Source organism: Pelophylax lessonae (genome assembly GCF_965119305.1).
Source record: "Pelophylax lessonae genome assembly, chromosome: 10".
Taxonomy (NCBI): Eukaryota; Metazoa; Chordata; class Amphibia; order Anura; family Ranidae; genus Pelophylax; species Pelophylax lessonae.
This window is the reverse complement of record NC_138777.1, coordinates 22,075,308-22,102,854: the sequence shown is the minus strand read 5'-3', so window position 1 is coordinate 22,102,854 and position 27,547 is coordinate 22,075,308. Positions and strand designations below refer to the sequence as shown.

The following is a 27,547-nucleotide window of genomic DNA, read 5'->3' as shown; positions in this document are numbered from 1 at the left end:
ACTTGAAGTTGAAGGGCCAGGGGTGGAAGGTGGTATTTTTGGTTTGTCCATCTTTTCAGCTGATCAAAAGGCAGAACAGGAGCATGCGCAGTCTTCTTAATCGCGGTTTGATTTGATTTGCTCAATTGATGATGATGTGCCAGGCCAGCTTCATCAAACCTACAACGCTTAAAGTGAAAAATGCATCAAAAACTACTAACAAAGGGGCTGTACTAAAAATGCTAATAAAGTGCCTGCAATTATATATATATATATATTCTTCTTGTATTCAAAATCATCGCCCACAGTATCAAAAATAAAGTGACATGTCTGTGCTCAATGCAGTGCAAATTATTCCCACAATGTGAATTTAATTCATATAAAATATATATGACAATACCACAATAAAATAAGTTGTGATTGAGAAAAGTCCATAACTGAATTGCAGTGTGCAATCTAAGAAGTGCTTGTCACTTGCTGTCAGATGCTTCCACCTTTCTTCTGTGATCTGTTCAAGTAAAGTGGTGGACTGGATAGCCTCTCTCTCTGCCTCTCACCTTAGTAGCACTGGCACTGCACTGGTTCAAAAAGCTGTCTATATTATTTTCATGATAAGAACTTGTCAGAACATGCTTCCACCACCTGTCCTTCACACTAGTAGTGCTCATTTGCCTTGCTCAAGTCAAGTGCCACTGCCAGTGGCCACTGCAGTGCAGGCACAGCTGCACAGGCAGAGGCAGGCCGCAGGAAGCACAGGCACCACCACAACACAACACTTATGGTCGGATAATCATCATAGCCGTCAGTCTCACTCTTCTTGGTTCAAAAAAGCCACCCATGACCCGTGTGTATATAATATATTAATATTTTATATTCATTATTTGATTCTCAAATGGCACATTTGCCATGGCAAGGATTAGGCCCTCTCCACGGTCCACCTCACTCACAGAGAGAAGAAGATGAGATAACGAAGAAAATGCTCCGAGTCCTGCTCCCGCGTCCCGCCGCCCGTGTCACAACTCCTCTCAGTAAGTGCCCTAAGGGGTGGAGTCTGAGTGACACACAACACGTCTAGAGGCAGAGACCTTGAGCGGGAAGACGGCAGCATGGCTCCTCCAGTGCGGTCTTAACTTCATGATCATGACAGTGATTCCGCGGGCCGCGGCGCGAGCAAGGCTGTGGGATTGATTGAATTGATTTGTGCTGCCTACTGCTACACGCTACCTACTACTACTACTATATTGTGAGTCAGTATATTTTATTTAATTTTTATATATAAAAGCGGTATTGTTGAGCACTACTAGCCACTAGATCTCCTGGCTGTCACTTTGTCACATGTTGGGGAGTCACAGCGGCTCGGCTCCAGAAGTGGCCGGTGTCCCCGTCATCCTGCCAGGGCCGACAAGAAGTTCATCACCTAATCTTAAGTTATTAATATCTTATGAGGAGAGGACCTATGAGATTGAGAATTGAAATAATTAAATATATATGGCTTTTTGAACCAGTGCAGTCAATGCCAGTGCCACAGTGCCACCCAGACGCTATCCACCAGTGCCACCACCATTAAGTGTGTTGGTCGGTCACTCGAGCACTGAAGGAGGTGGAAGCATCTGACAAGTGAAGTGACACTTTAGATTTACACACTGGAATTCATTTATGGACTTTTCGTTATAGATAGGTTTACACACTTCAACTTGTTGCACGCACCTGACCTAACTTATTTCATAACTTATTTTATTGTGATTTATTGTCATATTTTATATGAATTGAATTTACTGTTACATTGTGGGAATAATTATTTTCACTGCATTTAGGCTTTAGCACATTCATGTCACTTTATTTTTGATACTGTGTGGAGTGTGGGCAGGGCACTGGGGGCAACAATGATATTATATCGATTGCACAGGCACTTTATTCGCACAGCCAAGTTGTGTTTGTTAGTAGTTTCTTGATGCACTTTAAGCGCTGTAGCACAATTTATTTGTTTGTTTCATATTTTCTTTTTATTGGAAAGATTTGGTATAGCAGCTTTTATTATACACAGCCTTTATTTTCGTATGCGCTGATTTACAAATGACATTATACACATTTTTTTGAGCTTTATGTAACCTGCCATCTACTGTTCTGGCAGTGGTAATTTTTTTAAAAGTAACGAGTAACTATGCAGCACAAAAAAAAAATACTTGAGTAGAAGTATCGAAATCATCGAAAAAATGTAGTGAAGTAAAAGTAGAAGTAGGAGAAAAAAATTCTACTCTAGGAAAGTACAGATACCGCATTTCGGTACTTAAGTACAGTACTTAAGTAGTTCTACTTCGTTACTATACATCTCTGCTTCAGTGGCACAACTACACTGTGTTATTCACAAGAATCACAGCACAGCACTACACTACACTGACTGCACTAAACTGACCGAAAACACAAACCACTAACTACCCTGCCTAATCTCCACTAACACACTACACACAGCTGCCATGTAAGCAGCCTTATATAGTGTGGGACGTGGACTCAGCCCCTGAGCTATAATTGATTGGTCAAAGGCACCCTGACTTTGGCCAATTATGGCTCTCCCAGTACATTGTGCTGTGATTGGCCAAAGCATTCAGGTCAGGTGCATGCTTTGGCCAATCATTAGCAATCAATGCACTGCGAGATCACAGTGCATTATGGGGTGCTCGGCAACGGGCGAACGTTCCGCTGAGCGCCCCGTTTGTTAATGTGTTCAGCGAACATACAAACCCCCTGATGTTCGAGTCGAACAACGAGCCCATCCTTATTAGTGAGCACAAGAACGCAAGTCCATAAAGATGATGCATGATGATAGTTATGACCTGTGCTCCATGGAGTTGGCTGCAACAGTTGCATCGAGAATGAATAATACTCCTGTAAAAGTCTTTATTGGCTATGTGCAGTGTGTGTTTAGTTTAGCACTTTTCTTCCTGTGTTAATGTTTTCCTCATTCTCCTTTTCTGTTTTCCAGATCCTACTCCACCAGAAAACATCACTTTCAATACAATTGCAGCAAACAACATCGCATTGCATTGGCTACAGCCAGTAACTATGACCAATCTGGTAATGTCTTACAATATAACTTATGGGAATTCTTCTTCTTCTCCCATCATTTGGTCCCAAACAAGTTACACAAGCAATGCCACCCTTCAGAACCTGACTTCCGGAACTAATTACACCATTTCTGTGATGACAGTCGGAGTTCGGGGGTATCAGAGCACGCCTCTGACCGGATCTGTGTATACAAGTAGGTATCAAAAACAAGAAATTCTGTAATTTTTATGTCTATATCTTATTACAATTAATGCTATTATTATTATCTTTACTTTATAGTGCCATGGCCGGTATTAAACCTGAATTTCATTAATGTGACGTCAGATACTGTGATAATAAATTGGAGCAGACCGCTTGAGTATCAGAACACATACCGCTACAGAGTGCAGACAATTGTCACATCATCATCTACACTGATAAGTAATATAATGGTGAATAATGAATCAGCTACAGTAAGCAATCTGACAGCAGGAGAAACATACAAATTCTCTGTATATGTAACAGCTGCTGATAATGCCACTGAATCTGACCCTGTGACCCAAACTACCTGCACAGGTGAGTAAAGAATGATTGTTTATGAAATTACAGAAACAGCATGATGTTTTTTTGAAGGGTAATATGTTATATATATAATGTTCAAACAGGCAAGTTGTGTGTTAAAATGTAAGATTTTCATAAAGCTATTGTCCAACCTTAGTCCTGAAAACCTGTATTTGCTGCAGAGGGCCATTTAGGTTGTGAGAAAAATGTACTTTAGTCATCTCTATTGTTTGTATATGTACAACACACTTAAAGGGTTAGTTCACCTTTACCAAAAGCTGCCTGTGCAGATAAGAGACGTCTCTAGATAAAACAAGCCGTAACTCATATAGCCTGAGTAGAAAACTCCTAGGACGATGCTAGGGGCATTGCTAGAAAGATGTTTAGCTGTTACTGTTCACTGTTACTGTCGCAGGAGCAAGCTCTCAAATGCTGAGCTCAGAGCCACTACATTAGAGGAGAAAACAGATATGAAGGAGTTTGAATCAGAGAAAGAGCTCACTTCTGTTATGGTGAAGGAGAACAGTAACAGTCTTCTAGCACTTTGCTTAACAAGAGCGACAGAGCAATGCTGCTTCTCCTTTCACTGTTCAGTCACAGGCTTGAGGAGGGACAGGACCGGTAATTTATGGTTGCCAGATTTTCAAAATAAAAGCCAAGTACACCCTACTGAGAAAACCCCTTTTGTGGCTACACCTACAAAACAGTTTTATTATAGATGTTGGAAATAGGAGTTTATAAAGAGATCTGAGTATGGCTGAAAACAACAGTACCACATCCCTTAGTAAATTGAAAACAACATGCCATATAGGATAGGACTTTAGAGGTGCTGAAAACCCCTTCTCAGAATGAAAGTCAATACATAACTAAAGGTAAAAATGTATTTGTTACACAAATGGCAAAAAAAGATACAATGGACTTACTAGAGGTCTAGTCCCTTAAAGGCACAAGTAATTGTACCTACATTGTTCCTATATTGATGAAACCATAACCAACACCCCTGAAAGTAGAGTTTCCTTCCCGCATGTAATATCATATATATATATAGCAAATAGTCATGGTGAACTGAATCCAAATTCAAAATAGGTTACAGCAGGGAATGATAACTCATCCCGTACTGACGCATTTCGCCTATATTGACTTCTTTAAAGGGTTCAGGAGATATATATGGTTTGGAACAAAATTGATACAAGAACAAAATATTTGGCGATGTCAGGAGGGTGCATACATCCTTAATCCAACTCTGGTCAGAGATGCTGAAAAGTGCACAGAAACAGACACGTGGGCCGAAACTGGTCCTACCTCCAGGGCACGGACATCAACCCCAGTGGTCGGGGAGCAGACGCCAGGAAGCATAGATTTGTATAGTCAAAAAGCCCAAAATTGGTGATGTGTCTCTACAAAAAGATCGGCGATCCGCTGCCGCATGGAGGCATGTCTTTCATGTCAGTGTGGCAACTCCTCAGCATCTGTTCTTCCTTGTTTGCAGTTTTTACCTGGATCCTTTGGGGTACTGACATATAAAGGGGGATTTGCTATCTGAAGTGTTGTATCGATCACTATTGGCTACAGTATATAAATATGATATTACATGCGGGAAGGAAACTCTACCTTCAAGGGTGTTGGTCAGGGTTTCATCAATATGTGTAGAAACAATTACTTGTGCTTTGAAAGGGCTAGATCCCTTGTATGTCCATTGTGTGTTTTTTACCATTTTTGTAATAAATACTTTTTGACCTTTATTTATGCATTGACATTCATTCTGAGAAGGGGGTTTTCAGCACCTCTAAAGTCCAATCCTATATGGCATGTTGTTTGAAATAAGAGGCAGACATTCAAGGTGTAAAGACAAAGGGTTCAGTTCAGTAAGAGTTAAATATTGACTGAAAAAATTAATTAAAATAACGCATGCGGAAACAATTTTACAAATGTTCAATTCACTAGGAATTTGGCGGTAAATAGCTCATGCAGTAAAACACCAGTAATTGTATTGCATTGTAGCTGGTTGTTAAGGAGCGGGCCAGGAAGCCGACTGCTGTGTCGCAACTGATGACTCTTCATCTGAATGTAAAAGAAACAGCAGCTTGTCCCTATGTTGATGTCACAATTTTTGGGAAATTAAGAAATAAAAAAAAATATATTTTTTTTTCACAATTTTCTTTTTTTTTTGCATACTGTCACCAGTGGTGTGGCGGTCATATAACTGGTGTGGTGGTGATCAGGGATACTGACTGGTGACAGTATGTCAGTATTATGTTAATAATAATTTTTTATGAATTTATTTCTTTTTTTTCTTTTTTAGTAATTATTTTTCTTTTTTATGATTTTTTTTTTAAAAACACATTGTGACTAGAGCAATACCGTTTTCCATAGTAACACTGTACTACTTAACCACTTGCTGACCGCCGCAAGTACATATACTGCGGCGGTCAGCCCCTCACAGGCAAAGTGACGTATGGGTACGTCACTAGCCTGTGAGGCCCTGGGGAGCGAGCGCGCGCCGCCGGAGGCGCGCTCCCGCGCGGTCACCGACCCCCCCCCCCCCCCGCGTGTGACCGGCGGACCCGATGTCTGCCGGTCACTCGACGATCGTCGGTGGAGAGGGAGAAAGGAAGGCGGCTAATGTAAACAAGCCGCCTGTCATCCTCCCCTGTGTAGAAACAGTGATCATACGGTTCTACTATGTAGGACCATTGATCACTGTTCCTACAGCTCAAGCCACAGCCAATCACAGTTAGAATCACGCCCCTAGGGACACACACCACCCCTCCCTCTCAAAAAAAGTTAACCCCTTCACTACCAGTGTCATTTTACAGTAACAGTGCATATGTATAGCACTGATTACTGTAGAAATGTCACTGGTAACCCCAAAAGTGTCAAAAATGTCAGTCAAGGGTCCGATCTGTCCGCCCCAATGTCGCAGTCCCGCAAAAAAAAAAACGCAGATCACCGCCATTACGCGTTAAAAAAAACCCCACAAAAATGACAAAAATCTTTCCCTTTGTTAGTAAACGCGATAACTTTTACGCAAACCAATCAAAATACGCTTTTTGCGTTTTTTTATTTACCAAACATATTTAGCATAAAACAAATTGGCCGAAAATGCTAAAAAATTTAGATTTTTACATTTTTTTGGGGAATTTCATATAAAAAAATTTGAAAAATATTGTTATTTTTGCAAAATTGTCGCTCTTTTTTTGGTTATAGCGAATGATCAAAAAATCGCACAGGTGATAAAATACCACCAAAAGACAGCTCTGTTTGTGGGAAAAAAAGGACGTCAAATTCGTTTAGGTACAGCGTCGCACGACCGCGCAATTGTCCGTTAAAATCACGCAGTGCCGAATCGCAAAATACCCCCTGGTCAGGAAGGGGGTAAAATCTTCCGGGGCTTAAGTGGTTAAAGGAAGTAATCAGGATTTTTTTTGCACATTATAATTGCTTATACCAATTAATTTCACTGGTATAAGCAACCATTTTTACTAAAATGATTAATTCAGTGTCTTTTGTTGTGATTAGCTGTGATTGGCCACAGCTAATCATATGGTACAGATGGGCTGTGATTGGCCCTGTCTGTACCATGTGATTACTGTGACAAACCACAGCTAGCAACACAAATGTACACAATGTAGGGCATGAAAGGAAGCCATCTGTTGTTTACAATCATCATGTGATCTTCTGTGATTGGTTACAGCGATCACATGGCACTGGCAACAGGCTGGTACACTGATCAGTCATTGGCTGTATCCAATGTACACAGTGGATGACAGATCGCACCGTAGCGAGGCACTTTCCAGGAGGACATCATACGACCTACACCCAGAACTATGAATGTCCTGGGCTGGGCAGAAAGTGGTTAAATGTGGTTTAAAGTTAAATGTTGAGTGTTAAATGTTTTTGTAGGACCATTTCTTAAATGTGAATGTCCTGACTTTTTTCTTGTTTTTTCTACTATATCTATAAATACTTTAAAAAATGTATCAGTCACCAGAAAATATGAATAGAATGAGTCTTATAAAGCACATAACATTATGAATATTGTATTTCCAGTTCCCGGACAAGCTGTGGGTGTCACAGTGAACAATTACCGGTCGGTGAATTCTCTGGTGGTGAACTGGGCGGCACCAATAGGAAACGTCACCATTTATAATGTCACCATAACAGGAGATGTAAATAGGACATTGCAGAATACATCTACACAAGTGACTTTCACTGACTTACTACCAGGAAGGAATTATACCGTCACTGTACAGACAATCAGTGCGAGCTGCAACAGTCCAATCACTACAGTGACAGAGGCCACATGTGAGTATTGATCCACGGGTGATCTGTGTTTTCTGTGTATGATCAGAGTACGGGGGATGTGATTATAAGGGTGCTGTAAGGCAACAGGTGAGTATTTGTCATGACTGTTTCCAGGTGTGATCAAATAACAGTGATATTTAGGCTCAGTTCACATTGCTGCGATATAGGATCCGCCTTGTGAGACCCCAAGTCGCATGACATGTGAAATTCAAAGTTTACATATGAGAGCCGTCTTAACCGATACTACACAAGTGGCTCCGACTTTAGAAAAGGTTCCTTTGGTTCAACTTGTGTACAATTTTAGCTCTTTTACAGGCTCCTAAATAGCATCCAAGTTGAATCAAGTGAGAATAAAGTTGCAGGGCAAAATCTCAGGCAAAGTTGTATGACCTTGCCGTTGCAGCAGTGTGAATCAAGCGATTTATGATTTAACCACTTACCGCATAGTAACGTACCGATACGTCGGTACACTTTGCGGGTTTATACCGGGATGATGCCTCTAGCTAGAGGCATCATCCCGGTACCGTGGTTTGAAGCCGACGGTCGGCTTTCCATCGGTAACGACCGATGCGGCTCGGGAGCGGCTCGATCGTTACCCGGTGGGCAGGAGGGGACGTCCCCCCCCTCCCGCCGCCTTCCGTGGCTTGGCCCGGGGCTCCCGTCCCACCGGGAGCCCCGAGCACCCAGCCGGCATGTCCGCCGGCTGGATGAAGTCCCGATGAATGCCGGAAACGGCATCGATCGGGGCTCCGATGACGTAACCCGGAGGCGGCGTCCATGACGTCACTTCCGGGTTACTGTGCTGCAAAAGGCGGAAAATTTAAAAAACGGCTGTATGCAAAAATGCCGTTTTCGGCGTTTTGCATACAGGGAAGTGTAGTGGAGGGGTCTAGGGTCTTTTAGACCCTCGATCCCTCCATAAAGTGTACCTGTCACTACATATTGGTGTCACAAGGGATGTTTACATTGCTTGTGACAGCAATAAAAGTGATCAGATTTTTTTTTTTTTTAAAAACCTGTAATAAAGTTTAAAAAAAATAAAAAATAAATAGGAAAAAAAAAAAAAAAATTTCGCCGTCACCGGATACGCAAGTCGAGCCGCGAATGAAATCGCTGTTCAAACCACACATGTGAGGTATCGCCGCGATCGCCAGAGCGTGCGCAATAATTAAAAAAAAAGAGCTACACTCTACCTCTAAACTGGTAACCGTTAAATAAATTTAAAGCGTCGCAGATTGAGATCTCTATTGACCGTAGTTTGTCGCCATCCCACGGGGGGGCGCAATTTTAAACCGTAACATGTTGGGTATCTATTTACTCGGCGTGACATCATCTTTCACAATATATAAAAAAAATGGGCTAACTTTACTGTTTAGTATTTTTTAAATGCAGTGAAATGTGATTTTTCAATTTTTTTCCAAAAAAATGGCGTTTTAAAGACCGCTGCGCAAATACCGCGTGACAAAAAATTTTGCAATGACCGACATTTTATTCTCCAGAGTCTTTGCTAAAAAAATATACATAATGTTTGGGGGTTCTAAGTAGTTTTCTAGGAAAAAATACTGGTTTTAACTTGTAAACAAAAAGTGTCCGAAATAGGGCTGGGGCTTAAGTGGTTAAACGGGTAATCACAAGTGTTTCCATGACCTTTATTCTGTGCCCATCTTACTAGAGAGAGACTGCGGTCACCACTTTGTGATGTCTTTCCTATAACCCTAAATCTTTGTGACTACAGATGTAGCACCCTCCTAGGTAGGTGCTAGTGAGAAAGTATAGTTTGAGCTCTGTCTGCTTACCAGAAGAGCTGCAGGGAATCCTATATTGTTTTCTGCCTACCAGAGAGCAGGATCGGTTAGTGAGGTCTGCTCATTGTGCAACTCATTCTGTCTAGAGAATGTTTCACTCTGATCCAATAGGGAGACATGTTGGACAGTGGGAGGAAACCTGACAAATGGGTGCATGGGCTTTTGATAAAGTCCTGACGATTGGCAGAGGGAAAATTGTCTCGGTGCATGTTGGGATACTGTATAAAAGCCGGGAGCACATATGCTTGAGGTCTTTCGCGTTGGGAAGCGGAGTCCCGGAGGAGACGGCTGCCTCCTCCTCTGTAGAGGTGCCATGCGGCCTCAGGGGGTCGTCCTGAGGGCCGGAAGAGTAGCAGTGTAGAGCTGAACCCAGAGGTCCAGGGAAGCTGACTGAGAGAGGAGACACTGGAGGATCTGTCTCTGCAGCACAGTTAGTACAGAAACTCGTGTCAAGGTCCCTGACCTGAAGGGGGCCACCCCTGCTTCTAGGATACTCAGTGGACGGGTGTCAGCGGGAAGAGGATGCTAGTGAGAGGGTAAAGATAGCTTAGCGTCCATCAAGTCATCTTGTTAGAGAGCAAAGAGAACAAGAGACTTAACCCCATCCAGACCAGTGGCAGTGTGGATTAACATATTACCTGTTTCATATTTTCAAGCAGAACTCTGAAGATAGAAGTCCTCAAACCATGTGAATAGTTCAATTGGAGTATCCCACTATTCCCTTCTCCTGTCCCAAATTATCAATATACAACAAAACAAACAACACCCTTAGTCTGTTCATTCATGTGAGGAGCCATTGGGAACAAGGAGAGATCCAGAGACTTGTTCAAGTAAATGTGTGCTGGTAACCAGGGGAGCCCGTAAAGATTGTATCCAGCAGTTCCTACACAGAGTAACTAACACCCTATATAAAATAAATATGTACAGAAAAACCTCAGGGTACCTGCAACCTAAATTGGAGCTTTTAGAGAATATCCTTGTCTCCACTCCACTTGATCTTTTCTCAGGTTTCATTCAATGCTAGGGAAGGTCTTGGATCTTAATGTCCCCAAAGAGGTCTGGTAATTGTGAGAAGCTGCCTGAAATTAGGGTTTGGATCTGTAAGAATATGTTGCAGAGATGGCCAAATTGATCACAGTTGATGCTATAGGAATTCAGAGACCTTGATGTCCTCAAAGTGATCTGGTGCTGGTGAGAAGCTGGAAATAGGTGCATAGGTCTCCAGGACTAAGTATCAGAGACACCCACATGGAATGAGTGGTTATAGATTGGGTACAACGTCAAATCAGATATCATTAACAACAGGCTTTATTGAAGGTATAGTTTAGAACAAGGACAACATTCTTTGTGATGAGCATATGGGTGTCCATTTATGAAACTGTGAATTTTTTTCACCGTTCACTTCTCGGCAGTTCTCCGGGGAAAATTATCACCTCTGGCACCCTTTTTATGAAGCGGTGAACTTCAGTTCTCACGGGGTGAACAGAGGAGAATTTTTTCCGCAGAGAACAGCCGAGATCTGTATAGAAGTGAATGGGCCGCCCTGTAATCTCGTGAGACAAAGCGAGATTACAGTACGAGAAACCGTTTAAAAAGCAGTGATAGATTATCACTGCTGAATACTTGTGGGCTCGATCCCCACTGATGTTAATAAAATAATTAGTCCCCCTACATAAATTTACATATATACTGCATACACACACACATACATTTTATATATATACATACACACATGAAATATATATATATACATGTATGTGTATATATATATATATATATATATATATATATATATATATATATATATACATAAATATGGCAGGGGGACATGATTACTGTGTTTATATATAAATATATAAAGCATGAGTTTAGACATGCTCTTCAGGCTCTGAGGAAGAGGCGCTGCCTCGAAACGCGTAACCCTGCACAGCTTCAGGGGACGATTCAATCCCTATCTTGTTGCTGAGGATTTTATTCTATTTGATGTGCTTTTTATCAAGAAACTCGTTTGTGAGTATTTTTAATCTATTATTTTAATAAACCTTTCTAAGAGATAATGCACTAGGCAGGTGCGCCCTTGTTTTGTTGTCGTTTATACTGTGTTGGGGGGTCTGAACGAGGAAGAAGGAAGTCGATAATCTTCCTCCTTCCCCCTCAGTTCTCCCCCTGATTCTGTCTTCTCTCCCCGATTCACCACCTCCAGGCTGGTGAATCCGGGAGTGTGAATTCTGATCCAGATCACCAGTGAAGTGCGAAGATCGCAGCTTCATAACCTGGCCGTTTCTGTGTCAGTCAATGACAGATTCTCAGTGTGTAGAGATGATCAGCGAAGAACATGTTCTCCCCCCATCACCTCTGTTTCATAAACCAATAAAGATCGGAAATGAGCTGCGATCAGCAGGATCACTGCTCATCTCAGTTTCATAAAAGGACACCATGGTCATTACCTTAGGCAGGGTGTATCATAATTCTAAACATGAATTGGTCCACTCAAAAACTACCCAGCTCACACCAGAGTTGTGAATGTGATATACCCTGCCGGAAGAAGTTCATGCATACCATGAAACATTTTGCTGGTGTTGTAAACCACTTTTACCATCAATATAGCTTATTGTTATTACCTGATTTTTTTGCCATGGTCTTCTTCAGACAAACTGTAACTGAAAAAGGGAAACTCAAAGGGGGTTCATTTTCGATTGCTGCACATATCAAGAAATAGGGTTTGTATCTAGTATAACACCAAAAGTAATCTGAGGTGTATTTATCACAGTGTATACTACATTTTCTTTCCTACACATCTATTCTTGGACAATCTATAGCTATTTTCTCTATTTGGATGCCTCTTCTACAAATTCTCTAAGACCCGAGTCCCTATTTCCAGCTTCTAATGATAGAAGTTTCAGGAATTTTATATATTTGAAATAAAAAAATGTCTTCACATCGAGTCATGGTTTTCCAACATGCAGTTGGCCTTGTCTGCAGTAATGTTATAGCAAACTGCAATTAATTCAAGGGTCATAAAAAAAAAAAAAAATTGCAAAAGCCAAGTTCTGACTCTTGATGGTGCTCAACACCAGGTGCTGGAACATGCCAGAGTGAAGGAAACTAAGTATTGCAGAGGCTGTATAGGCCCTTAAATTATGGTCATCAGCCTCACACCATCTAAAGCAATGTTTCTCAACTCCGGTCCTCAGGGCACACTAACAGGCCAGATTTTAAGTATTACCTTGGGGAGATGCAGACTAGAACACTGAAATAACTGAGAAACAAATTATATCACCTGTGATGTATTTCAGTATTCTTGCAAACCTGGCCTGTTAGTGTGCCCTGAGGACCGGAGTTGAGAAACACTGATCTAAAGCAATGTTTCTTAACTCCAGTCCTCAAGTACCCACAACAGGTCATGTTTTCAGGCTTTCCATTATTTTGCACAGGTGATTTTATCAGTTTCACTGCCTTAGTAATTACCACAGCCGTTTAATCTGAGGGAAACCCTGAAAACATGACCTGTTGGGGGTACTTCAGGACTGGAGTTGAGAAACATTGATCTAAAGAAGGCCTTTTAGGTCAAAGAAGAAGTTTTGCACGTCCAGAGTATGGTAGAGTTAGCAGCTTCCAACATACGTTCTCATGGAACATGGCCCCGAATATCCATGCCTTTAAGGCAAGAAGCAGGATCTGGGATAGAACGTCTGCCTTAACAAGGAGGAGCCACTGAGCATCTGTGAATAGAGTAAGTTTTATCCAGTAACAGGTCCTGACTACACAAGAGCTACCATAATTGTGGGTATGCTTTTTGACTTAATCCTCTGCAGGAGGCATGAAAGAAGCTTCCACATGGGTAAACACATATGTCAGAGTGTATGATGTATAAAACATCTGTCTATATCTATTACTCTTTATTTAACATCCTACACAAAAAATATATTCTCATTGGGCATTCAGTGTAGAGTAACTGCCAGAATGTTGCCCCATTCAGTTATCATAGAACCATAATGCATGATTTAAATGCCTTTGGCTTCTTTATAGATGCACCTTGGTGGCGCCACTACTGCAGTAGTACTGCTTTTTTGTGTGGCTGCAGTCATAGAAAGCTTTACTGTGTACTCTGGCTATAGTGCTGATGCATATAATATGACAGCAGTATTGTAAGTGAGCACAAGAACCCAAGTCTGTAAAGATGAATCATTATGATGGTTATGATCTGTGCTCCATGGACATTGGAGTTGGCTACAACAATTGCATTGGGAAGGAATATAAAAGATAAAAACATTTCATTTCCCATGTGCAGTGTGTGAAAGAAATACAGCATTAGTTTGGCACATTTATTAGATGCTTTCTTTTTTTTAAAATTCACTTTTTTTCCTCATTCACCTATTCTGTTTCCCAGATCCTACTCCACCAGGAAACATCACTTTCAATACAATCTCAGCAAACAACATCGCATTGTCTTGGGTACAGCCAGTAAATATGACCAATCTGGTAATGTCTTACAATATAACTTATGGGAATTCTTCTTCTTCTCCCATCATTTGGTCCCAAACAAGCTACACAAGCAATGCCACCCTTCAGAACCTGACTTCCGGAACTAATTACACCATTTCTGTGATGACAGTCGGAGTTCGGGGGTATCAGAGCACGCCTCTGACTGGATCTGTGTATACAAGTAGGTAGCAAAAACAAGAAATCCTGTAATTTTTATGTCTATATCTTATTACAATTAATGTTATTATTATTATCTTTACTTTATAGATCCATGGCCTGTATTAAACCTGAAATTCACTAATGTGACGTCAGATACTGTGATAATAAATTGGAGCAGACCGCTTGAGTATCAGAACACATACCGCTACAGAGTGCAGACAATTGTCACATCATCATCTACACTGATAAGTAATATAATGGTGAATAATGAATCAGCTACAGTAAGCAATCTGACAGCAGGAGAAACATACACATTCTCTGTATATGTAAGAGCTGCTGATAATGCCACTGAATCTCCCCCTGTGAACCAAACTACCTGCACAGGTGAGTAAAGAATGCTTGTTTAATAAATCGCAGAAACACCATGAAGATTTTTTAAAGGGTAATATGTTATATATCATGTTCAAACAGGCAAAATGTGTGCTGAAATTTAAGATTTTCATAAAGCTATTGTCCAATAGTCCTCGAAACCTGCATTTATTGCAGAGGGCCATTTAGGTTGTGAAAAAAATTGACTTTAGTCATCTCTATTGTTTGTATATGTACAGCACACTTAAAGGGTTAGTTTTACCAAAAGCTGCCCATGCAAATAAGAGACGTCTCTAGATAAAACAAACTTTGCAGCTCTGACTAAAGTTGAATAAAGCCCTTGCTCTAGGTATAGGCCATATACGTAACTCATGTAGCCTGACTAGAAAACTCCTAGGACGATGCTAGGGGCATTTCTAGAAGGAAGCCTAGCTGTTACTGTTCACCCTCACCATCACAGGAGCAAGCTCTCAAATGCTGAGCTCAGAGCTGCTACATTAGGGGAAGAAAACAGATGTGAATGGGTTTGAATCAGAGGAAGAGCTCACTTCTGTGATGGTGAAGGGGAACAGTAACAGTCTTCTAGCACTGTGCTTAGCAAGAGTGACAGAGCAACGCTGCTTCTCCTCTCACTGTTCAGTCTCAGGCTTGAGGAGGGACAGCACCGGTAATTTACGGTTACCAGATTTTCAAAATGAAAGCCAAGTACACCCTACTGAGCACACCCCCTTTTTGTGGCTACACCCACAAAACCATGCATGATGCATCCCCATGTGAAGCCATTTCCACCAAATCATTCCTAATGTAATCACGCTCCAATTTTTAATGGGCCCTGAAGCAGTTTTAAAATAGAGGCAGACGTTCAAGGTGTAAAGATAAAGGTGTCAATCCACTAAGAGTTAAATATTGACTGAAAAACATGCGTTAAAATAACGCATGCGGAAACAATTTTAAAAATGTTCAATTCACTAAGAATTTGCGGGTAAATAGCTCATGTGGTAAAATACCAGTAATTTTATCGCACGATAGCTGGTTGTTAGGGAGCGGGCCCGGAAGCCGACCGCCTCGTCACAACAGATGACTAATCAGCTGAATGTAAAAAACAGCATAGGGGTCCTCCCCCTCCAATCCATACCAGGTACTTTGGGTCTGGTATAGGGGAACCCCCACACCAAAATTGTTTTTAAAAATTGCATGGGGTCTGTGTCAAAATCCATACCAGACCCTTTTCCTGAGCATGCAGCCTAGCAGGTCAGGAAAGGAGGGGATGAGCTAGCACCCCCTCTCCTGAACCATACCAGGCCACATGCCCTGAAAATTGGCTCTGCCCCCTCCCCCCTCAAAGCAGCTTGTCCAAAAGTTGATGTCACAATTTTTGGAAAGTTAGGAAATGTAACATTTAATTTTTTTGTTCATAGTGTCACCAGTGCAGTACACTGTCATTATATAACTGTTGTGGCGTTGATCAGGGACACTGACTGGTGACAGTATGTAAAAAAAAAATTAAAAAAAATAATATTTATTTATATATTTTTCAATTTGTATTATTTTTCTATTTTTTTATTATAATTTATTTATTTATTTTTAACACATTATGACCAGCGAAATACAATTTTCCAATAGTAACGCTGTACTACTTTAGGGAAGTGATCAGGAATTTTTTACACACACCAATGTACACAGCCAGGAACAGATTGCACCACAGCGAGGCACGTTCCAGGAGGACATCATATGACCTCCACCCAGAGCCATGAATGTCCTGGGCTGGGCAGGAAGTGGTTAAATGTGGTTTAAAGTAAACATTTGGAGGTTTTATAAAAAATGTGTTTGTAGGACCATTTGTTAGCCAGTTCTGGACCGGAAGGATTTGCCCCGCTTTTCCACTGCATGGAACCGTACTGGTTCGGCACGCTTTTGTGCTTTTCCACTGCTGGTACCGCATGGTATAGGGTCAGAACGGTTCGGTACGGTACGGTATAGGTTTGCTTTTCCACTGCATGGAACCGAACGGTACGGCTCTGAAAAAACGGTACCTACTCGATTGTGGTTCCAACAGGTACCAAACTGGTACCATATCCCACAATCCTTTGCATGCAGTCACTACTAGCCACTGATTGGTCAGAGAATCCCACCCACCCCGTTGTTATCCCACCCACTTAACTTTAGTACTACTTTGGTGGAAAAGCAAACCTATACCGTACCGTACCGATCCGTTCCGACGCTATACCATGCGGTACCAGCAGTGGAAAGCAAACCGGGCCAAGCAGGGCCGAGTAAAGCCGAGCCGGTACGAGCCGGTACTTGCAGTGGAAAAGTGCCATCATGACCAGACCATTTTTTGCGATTTGGCACTGTGTTATTTTAACGGACAATTGCGCGGTCCTGCGACGCTGTACCTAAAAAAAAATTGATGTTTATTTTTTCACACAAAAAGAGTGACAATTCTGAAAAAAAATTACAATATTTTTCACTTTCTGCTATATAACATTCCCCCCCTAAAAAATAAAAAAAATAAAAGTAATGCGGTAAATCACCAGTAATTTTATGGCATGGTAGCTGGTTGTAAAGGAGCGGGCCAGAAAGCTGATAGCTGTGTCACAACTGATGTCTCTTCATCTGAATGTAAAAGAAACAGCAGCTTGTCCCTATGTTGATGTCACAATGTTTGTGAAATTAACCACTTCAGCCCAGGAAGATTTTACCCCCTTTCTGACCAGGCCCTGTTTTGCGATTCGGCACTGCGTTATTTTAATGGACAATTGCGCGGCCGTGCGATGCTGTGCCGAAACTAAATGTACGTCCTTTTTTCCCCCAAAAATAGAGTTTTCTTTTGGTGGTATTTGATCACCTGCGCAATTTTTATTTTTTGCGCTATAAGCAAAAGAAGAGCCTATATTTTGAAAAAAAAAAACAAAACGATAATTTTCACATTTCACATTCACATATGACATTCCCAAAAAAAAAAATCTAAATTTTTTAACATTTTAGGCCAATTTGTTTTCTGCTACATATTTCTGGTTAAAAAAATAGCAATAAGCGTATTTTGATTGGTTTGCGCAAAATTTATCTCGTCTACTAACTACGGGAAAGATTTATGTCATTTTTATTGTTTTTTTTTTTTTTTACTAGTAATGGCGGCAATCTGCGATTTTTTGTGGGACTGCGACATTGCGGCGGACAGATCGGACCCCTAACTGACTCTTGTGACACTTTTGGGGATACCAGTGACATTACTACAGTAATCAGTGCTAAAAATATGCACTGTTACTGTAATAATGCCATTGGCAGGGAAGGGGTTAACCCTGTGGGTGATCAAGGGGTTAAATCTAACTGTATGGGGGTTGGGCTTCTGAAATGACCATAGAGACCTGTGATCCTAGATAGCAGGATCACATGGGCTCTATGATCATCCCAGAGAGAAGGACGGCCGGCTGTGTTTACAACAGTCGACCGTTCTTCTCTCTCAACGGGGAACGATCGCGGGTGTCGGCTTCCCCGCTGACGAGCGGGGGCGGGAGCGCGCCGCTGCTGGCGCACACTCGCCCCCTGGACTTCCGAGAGCGAGCACCGTACTTGTACGCCGATTTTTCTGGGAGCGGCTGCCTGTCGTAAACCGGTTAAGAAATGAAACAATTTCACAATTTCACAATTTTTTTAGTTTTTATTACATACTATCACCAGTGGTGTGGCGGTCATATAACTTAAACATTTTTTTAAAAAAATAAGAATATTTTTTTTTTCTTAGATTATTTCATTTTTTCTTTTTTATTCATTTTTTTTTCTTTTTTTATGATTTTTTTTTTTAACCACTTTAGCACTGCTCACTGTGCTGCTACTGCGGCACAGTGGCTCGTTATTGTCTGGCGACGTAGACCTACGTTACCAAACATTCTCCTCTCTCCGCGGCGCGCGCGTGCCGCCGGAGGCTCGCTCCCGCTCCCACTGTTTTCAGTCACAGCGGGAGTCGGGCCAGGGGAAGAGAGGCGGTGATCACCGCTGCTCTTCCCCGATCGTCGGGGATCGAGTGGGGAGATCCGCCCGCTTGTGTAAACAAAGCGGGCGGATCTCCTAAGTGACAGGCAGGGTCAGATTGCAGGATTCAGCATAGCTGAACCTGCGATCTGTGCCTGTGTCACATAGTCCCCTCCCCCCCACACACGTTAGTAAGCACCAGGAATACATTAACCCCTTGATCACCAATAAAAGTTAACCCCTTCCCTGCCAGTGTCATTTTTACAGTAACAGTGCATATTTATAGCACTGATTACTGTAGTAATGTCACTGGTACCCCCAAAAGTGTCAAAAATGTCAGTCAAGGGTCCGATCTGTCCGCCACAATGTCGCAGTCCTGCATAAAAAAACGCAGTTCGCCGCCATTACTAGTTAAAAAAAAAAACAATAAAAATTACATAAATTTCCCGTAGTTAGTAGCTGCGATAACTTTTGCGCAAACCAATCAAAATACGCTTATTGCAATTTTTTTTTACCAAAAATATGTAGCAGAATACAAATTGGCCTAAAATGTTAAAAAATGTTGATTTTTAAATTTTTTGGGGGGGGAATGGTATATAGCAGAATGTGAAAAATATTGTTTTTTTTTTTTTTCAGTATTGTCGCTCTTTTTACGTTTATAGCGCAAAAATGTAAAAAAATTGCACAGGTGTTTAAATACCACCAAAAGAAACCTCTGTTTTTTGGGGGGAAAAAAAAGGACGTAAATTTCGTTTAGGGTACAGCGTCGCACGCCCGCACAATTGTCTGTTAAAGTAACGCAGTTCCGAATCGCAAAATATGGCCTGGTCAGGAATGGGGTAAAATCTTCCGGTCTTAAAGCGGTTAAAAATACGCTCATTGAGAATTTTTTTGTCAAAGAAATGTAGCTAAATACATTTTGGCCTAAATATATGACAAAAATTGAATATATTGGATATTTTTTAACTGTCAAAGTAGAAAAATATTGTTATTTTTTCAAAATTGTCGCATTTTTTTATTAATATCGCAAAAAATAAAAATCGCAGAGGTGATCAAATACAACCAAAAGAAAGCTCTGTTTGTGGGAAAAAAAGGACGTAAATTTTGTTTGGGTACGGCGTCGCACGACCGCGCAATTGTCAGTTAAATTTGCACAGTGCAGAATCGCAAAACGCTGCCCAGACGTAAGACAGCAAAATCCTCCGGTGGTAAAGTGGTTAACACACTGTTACCAGAGCAATGGAGTTTTCCCATAGTAACACTGTATCATTGCTTATACCAATTCATTTCACTGCTATAAGCAACCATTTTTACTGAACTGATTCATTCAGTGTCTTTTGTTGTGATTAGCTGTGATTGGCCACAGCTAATTACATGGTACAGATGGGCTGTGATTGGTCCTGTCTGTATAATGTGATTACTGTGACCAACCACAGCTAGGAACACACATGTACACAATGGAGGGCATGAAGCCATCTATTGTTTACAATCATCATGTGATCTTCTGTGATTGGTTACAGCAATTACATAGCACTGGCAGTGGGTCGGTACACTGATCAGTCATTGGCTGTGTCCAGTGTACACAGTGGGTGACAGATCACACCGCAGCGAGGCAGTTCCAGGAGGACATCATATGACCTCCATCCAGAATTATGAATGTCCTGGGCTGGGCAGGAAGTGGTAAATGTGGTTTAAAGTTACAATTTTTAGGTTTTCAATAAAGTGTTAAATGTTTTTATAGGACCATTTATTAAATGTAAATGTCCTAAATTTTTTTCTTGTTTTTCTACTATAACTATAAATACTTTAAAAAACGTATCAGTCACCTGAAAATATGAATAGAAAGTCTTATAATGCGCATAACTTTATGAAAATTGTGTTTCCAGTTCCCGGACAAGCTGTGGGTGTCACAGTGAACAATTACCGGTCGGTGAATTCTCTGGTGGTGAACTGGACGGCACCAATAGGAAACGTCACCATTTATAATGTCACCATAACAGGAGATGTAAATAGGACATTGCAGAGTAATTCTACACAAGTGACTTTCACTGACTTACTACCAGGAAGGAATTATACCGTTACTGTACAGACAATCGGTGCGAGCTGCAACAGTCCAATCACTACAGTGACAGAGGCCACATGTGAGTATGATCCACCAGTGATCTGTGTTTTCTGTGTATGATCAGAGTATGGGGGATGTGATTATAAGGGTACTGTAAGGCCACAAGTGAGTATTTGTCATGACTGTTTCCAGGTGCGATCAAATAACAGTGATATTTAGGCTCGGTTAACACTGCTGCGACATGGGATCCGGCTTGTGAGACCCCAAGTCGCATTACATGTCAAATTCATTGTTTATGCGAGGGAAAATCATCTCGTTGCATGTTGGGATACTGTATAAAAGCCGGGAGCACATGTGCTTGAGGTCTTTCGTTGAGGAGCGGAGTCCCAGAGGGGGGCCTCAGGGGGTCGTTCCTGAGGGCCGGTGTTCCGTGAAAAATCCATACCCGTGAGAAAACCATACCCTCATCACTTCCGGTGCAGCTATGGAGGGTATGGATTTCTCACGGTAGTTAAATTTGCGGCGCTTACATTAAAACAGCTTATCTGCAACATAAATCATCTCCGCTCTTCGCCCTGTCACTGCCCTCATCTCCGGTAATAAATATAAAAGCGGATCACGGAGCCGCGATCGCCGTCACATTTACATCTCATACCCCCGCCGCCGCTTTTATATTTATTACCGGAGATGAGGGAAGTTACAGCGATAGCAGAGGAGATGATTTATGTTGCAGCCGAAGTGTTTTAATGTACCCGCCGCAAGTATTACATTAGACACAGTGCCGTGAGAATTTCATGCCCACCGAGCATGCGCACTTGTCAAATTCTTTCATGTTCATTTACGTATCCGTGCCTCTGAGCATGCGCACTGCTGCGCTGCTCAGCTGTTTCAGACCGGAAGTGACGACGGTATGGTTTCTCCACGGGGTATGGTTTTTTAAGGTTACACCGGAAGAGTATTAGCGAGGAGCTGAACCCAGAGGTCCAGGGAAGCTGACTGAAAGGGGAGACACTGGGGGATCTGGGTGTCAGCGGGAAGAGGATGCTAGTGAGCGTGTCCTGAAGATAGATTACCGTCCATCAAGTCATCTTGTTAGAGAGCAAAGAGAACAAGAGAACTTAACCCCATCCACACCAGTGGCAGTGTGCATTAACAGCCTGGCTGTTTCATATTTTCAGGCAGAACTCTGAAGATAGTAGACCTCAAACAATGTGAATAGTTTAATTGGAGTATCCCACTCTTCCCTTCTCCTATCCCAAATTTTCAATAAACAACAAAACAAACAACGCCCCTAGACTGTTCATTCATGTGAGGAGCCATTGGGAACAAGGAGAGATTCAGAGACTTGTTCAAGTAAATGTGTGCTGGTAACCAGGGAAGCCCATAGACAGAATCCAGCAGTTCCTGTGGGGGCAGTGCTACACAGAGTAACGAACACCCTATATAAAATAAATATCTACAGAAAAACTTCAGGGTACCTGCAACCCAAATTGGAGCTTTTGGAGAATATCCCTGTCTCCACTCAGATCTTTTGTTAGGTTATATTCAATGCTAGGGAAGGTCTTGGACCTTAATGTCCCCAAAGAGGTCTGGTAATTGTGAGAAGCTGAAAGTAGGGTTTGGATCTGATAGAATATGTTGCAGAGATGGCCAAATTGATCAAAGTTGATGCTAGAGGATGTCAGGGACCTTGATGTCTTCAAAGTGATCTGGTGCTAGTGAGAAGCTTGAAATAGGTGCATAGGTCTCCAGGAGTAAGTATCAGAGACACCCACATGGAATGAGTGGTTATAGATTGGGTACAACGTCAAATCAGATATCATTAACAACAGGCTTTATTGAAGGTATAGTTTAGAACACAGGTGTCAGACACAAGGCCCGTAGGCCGCATGCGGCCCCACAGGCCATTTCAAATGGCCCTCACACCTCTCCTGCAGCTGCTGCACCCCCCTTTCTGCCGCTGACTACAGAGACAAGGTGGGGGCAGAGATGAGGACAGAACTCCTTTGCCAGATCCTGCACTCCTCTGTGCAGCTGCAGAAAGGCTCGTTTTTGCCCCCCCCCCCCCTTTTCAGCAGTCTTAAGCAGAGAGGAGGGCAGAACTCCTACACATTCTGCTCCTCTCTGTGCCACCGCAATACCACCTTGCCTCTCCCTCACCTGGTCTCAAGCATTCAGCAGACTCTGGAAGCTGACTCCAGCCCTCCTCTGGTTCTTCACACTCAGAATCCACCCGGATCTTCTTCCTGGCAGCAGCACAAGGTAGTGCATTGTGATGCAAGGAAGGGTGGGTGACTCTTGACTTCTGATGGTGGGGGGGGGGGACTCTTGACATCTGATGTAAGGGTGCATGGTCTGAACATCTAATCCTACAGATATAACCGGCCCTTTGAGGGCAACCATAATGCTAATGTGGCCCATGAATAAATCGAGTTTGACACCCCTGGTTTAGAACAAGGACAACATTCTTTGTGATGAGCATATGGTGTATCATAATTCTAAACATGAGCTGGTCCACTCAAAAAAAAACCCAGCTCACACCGAGGTTGTTATACATATGCATGCATACCAGCCATGAAACATTTTTCTGGTGTTGTAAACCACTTTTACCATCAATATAGCTTATTGTTGTTATTACCTGATTTTTTTTTGCCATGGTCATCTTTAGACAAACTGTAACTAAAAAAGGGAAACTCAAAAGGGGTTCATTTTAAATTGCTGCACATATCAAGAAATAGGGTTTGTATCTAATATAACACCAAAAGTAATCTGAGGTGTGTTTATCACAGTGTATACTACATTTTTTTCCTACACATCTATTCTTGGACAATCAGTAGCTATTTTCTCTATTTGGATGCCTCTTCTAAAAATTCTCTAAGACCCGTGTCCCTATTTCCAGCTTCTAATGATAAACGTTTCAGGAATTTTACATATTTGAAATAAAAAATGTCTTCACAACGAGTCATGGTTTTCCAACATGCAGTTGTCCTTGTCAGCAGTAATGTTATAGCAAACTGCCATTAATTCAAGGGTCATAAAAAAAAATAAAAAATTGCAAAAGCCAAGTTCTGACTCTTGATGGTGCTCAACACCAGGTGCATGCCAGAGTGAAGGAAACAAAGTATCGCAGAGGCTGTATAGGCCCTTAAATTATGGTCATCAGCCTCCCACCATCTAAAGCAATGTTTCTTAACTCCAGTCCTCATAACCGACAAGAGGTCATGTTTTTATACTTTCCATTATTATTTCCATTATTTGTGGCCGACATTCAAGGTGATTTGATCAGTTTCACTGCCTTAGTAATTACCACAGCCGTTTAATCTGAGGGAAACCCTGAAAACATGACCTGTTCGGGGTACTTCAGGACTGGAGTTGAGAAACATTGATCTAAAGAAGGCCTTTTAGGTCAAAGAAGAAGTTTTGCACGTCCAGGGTATGGTAGAGTTAGCAGCTTCCAACATACGTTCTCTTGGAACATGGCCCCGAATATCCATGCCTTTAAGGCAAGAAGCAGGATCTGGGATAGAACGTCTGCCTTAACAAGGAGGAGCCACTGAGCATCTGTGAATAGAGTAAGTTTTATCCAGTAACAGGTCCTGACTACACAAGAGCTAACATAATTGTGGGTATGCTTTTTGACTTAATCCTCTGCAGGAGGCATGAAAGAAGCTTCCACATGGGTAAATGCATACGTCAGAGTGTATGATGTATAAAACATCTGTCTATATCTATTACTCTTTATTTGACATCCTACACAAAAAATATATCCTCATTGGGCATTCAGTGTAGAGTAACTGTCAGAATGTTGCACCATTCAGTTATCATAGAAACCATAATGCATGATTTAAGGGCTTCTTTATAGATGCACCTTGGTGGTGCCACTACTGCAGTAGTACTGCTTTTTTGTGTGGCTACAGTCATAGAAAGCTTTACTGTGTACTCTGGCTGTAGTGCTGATGCATATAATATGACAGCAGTATTGTAAATTAGCACAAGAACCCAAGTCTATAAAGATGATGCATTATGATGGTTATGATCTGTGCTCCATGGACATTAGAGTTGGCTACAACAATTGCATTGGGAAGGACTATAAAAGATAAAAACATTTCATTTCCTATGTGCAGTGTGTGAAAGAAATACAGCATTAGTTTAACACATTTATTAGATGCTTTCATTTTATTAAAATTCACTTTTTTTCCTCATTCACCTATTCTGTTTCCCAGATCCTACTCCACCAGAAAACATCACTTTCAATACAATCGTAGCAAACAACATCGCATTGTCTTGGGTACAGCCAGTAAATATGACCGATCTGGTAATGTCTTACAATATAACTTATGGGAATTCTTCTTCTTCTCCCATCATTTGGTCCCAAACAAGCTACACAAGCAATGCCACCCTTCAGAGCCTGACTTCCGGAACTAATTACACCATTTCTGTGATGACAGTCGGAGTTCGGGGGTATCAGAGCACGCCTCTGACTGGATCTGTGTATACAAGTAGGTAGCAAAAACAAGAAATCCTGTAATTTTTATGTCTATATCTTATTACAATTAATTGTATTATTATTTTCTTTACTTTATAGAGCCATGGCCTGTATCAAATCTGAGTTTCACGAATGTGATGTCAAATACTGTGATAATAAATTGGAGCAGACCGCTTGAGTATCAGAACACATACCGCTACAGAGTGCAGACAATTGTCACATCATCATCTACACTGATAAGTAATATAATGGTGAATAATGAATCAGCTACAGTAAGCAATCTGAGAGCAGGAGAAACATACACATTCTCTGTATATGTAAGAGCTGCTGATAATGCCACTGAATCTCCCCCTGTGAACCAAACTACCTGCACAGGTGAGTAAAGAATGATTGTTTAATAAATCACAGAAACAGCATGAAGTTTTTTGAAGGGTAATATGTTTTATATCATGTTCAAACAGGCAAGATGTGTGTTAAAATGTAAGATTTTCATAAAGCTTCATCCAACCTTAGTCTTGAAAACTTGTATTTATTGCAGAGGGCCATTTAAGGTGTGAGAAAAATTTACTTTAGTCATCTCTATTGTTTGTATATGTACAACTTACTTAGGGTTAGTTCACCTTTACCAAAAGCTGCCCATGCAGAGACGTCTGTAGATAAAACAAGCTTTGCAGCTCTGACTAAAGTTGAGTAAAGCCCTTGCTCTAGGTATAGGCCATTTACGTAACTCATGTAGCCTGACTAGAAAACTCCTAGGACGATGCTAGGGGCTTTGCTAGAAGGAAGCCTAGCTGTTACTGTTCACCGTCACCATCACAGGAGCAAGCTCTCAAATGCAGAGCTCAGAGCCACTACATTAGGGGAGAAAACAGATGTGAAGGGGTTTGAATCAGAGGAAGAGCTCACTTCTGTGATGGTGAAGGGGAACAGTAACAGTCTTCTAGCACTGTGCTTAGCAAGAGCGACAGAGCAATGCTGCGTCTCCTCTCACTGTTCAGTCACAGGCTTGAGGAGGGACAGCACCGGTAATTTTCGGTTACCAGATTTTCAAAATGAAAGCCGAGTACACCCTACTGAGCACACCCCCTTTTGTGGCTACACCCACAAAACCATGCATCCCCATTTGTAGCCACTTCCACCAAATCATTCCTAATGTAATCACGCTCCAATTTTTAATGGGCCCTGAAGCAGTTTTAAAATAGAGGCAGACATTCAAGGTGTAAAGACAAAGGTTTCAATCCACTAAGAGTTAAATATTGACTGAAAAACATGCGTTAAAGTAACACATGCAGAAACAGTTTTGCAAACGTTTGATTCACTAAGGATTTGCGGGTAAATAGCTCATGTGGTAAAATACCAGTAATTTTATCGCACGATAGCTGGTTATTAGGGAGCGGGCCCGGAAGCCGACCGCCTCGTCACAACAGATGACTAATCATTTGAATGTAAAAAGCATAGGGGTCCTCCCCCTCTAATCCATACCAGGTGCTTTGGGTCTTGTATAGACTTTAAGGGGAACCCCCACACCAAAATAGTTTTTAAAAATTGCATGGGGTCCGTCTCAAAATCCATACCAGACCCTTTCATGAGCATGCAGCCTAGCAGGTCAGGAAAGGGGGATGAGCGTGCACCCCCTCTCCTGAACCATACCAGGCCACATGCCCTCAAAATTGGCTCTGCCCCCTCCCCTCTCAAAGCAGCTTGTCCAAAAGTTGATGTCACAATTTTTGGAAAGTTAGGAAATTTAAAATTTTATTTTTCTTGTACATACTGTCACCAGTGCAGTACACTGTCATTATATAACTGGTGTGGCGTTGATCAGGGACACTGACTGGTGACAGTATGTAAAAAAAATTAAAAAAAATAATATTTATATATATATTTCAATTTGTAGTATTTTTCTATTTTTTATTATAATTTATTTATTTATTTTTAATACATTATGACCAGCGCAATACAATTTTGCAATAGTAACACTGTACTACTTTAGGGAAGTGAGCAAGAATTTTTTACACATTATTATTGCTTATACCAGTGAATTTCACTGGTATAAGCAACCATTTTTACTGAATGAAACTGATTTATTCAGTATCTGTTGTTGTGATTAGCTGTGATTGGCCGCAGCTAATTACATCGTACAGATGGACTGTGATTGGCCCTGTCTGTACCATGTGATCACTGTGACCAATCACAGCTAGCAACACAAATGTACACAATAAGTGGCATGAAAGGAAGCCAACTATTGTTTACACTTGTCATGTGATCTTCTGTGATTGGTCACAGCGATCACATGGCACTGGCAGCGGGCCGGTAAAATGATCA

The 27,547-nt window shown here is 41.5% G+C and overlaps 1 protein-coding gene across 1 annotated transcript in view; it reads left to right on the top strand.

Annotated features, from left to right (window-relative positions):
- Nucleotides 1–27,547, top strand: part of LOC309565583 (receptor-type tyrosine-protein phosphatase beta-like) — a 285,362-nt gene that overhangs the window by 99,461 nt on the left and 158,354 nt on the right. The window contains exons 6-13 of the mRNA XM_082270537.1: nucleotides 2,960–3,235; nucleotides 3,322–3,597; nucleotides 7,633–7,887; nucleotides 14,083–14,358; nucleotides 14,445–14,720; nucleotides 20,564–20,818; nucleotides 24,963–25,238; nucleotides 25,325–25,600. Coding sequence (XP_082126663.1) covers nucleotides 2,960–3,235; nucleotides 3,322–3,597; nucleotides 7,633–7,887; nucleotides 14,083–14,358; nucleotides 14,445–14,720; nucleotides 20,564–20,818; nucleotides 24,963–25,238; nucleotides 25,325–25,600 — 2,166 coding nt within the window. The remainder of the gene's footprint in view (nucleotides 1–2,959; nucleotides 3,236–3,321; nucleotides 3,598–7,632; nucleotides 7,888–14,082; nucleotides 14,359–14,444; nucleotides 14,721–20,563; nucleotides 20,819–24,962; nucleotides 25,239–25,324; nucleotides 25,601–27,547) is intronic.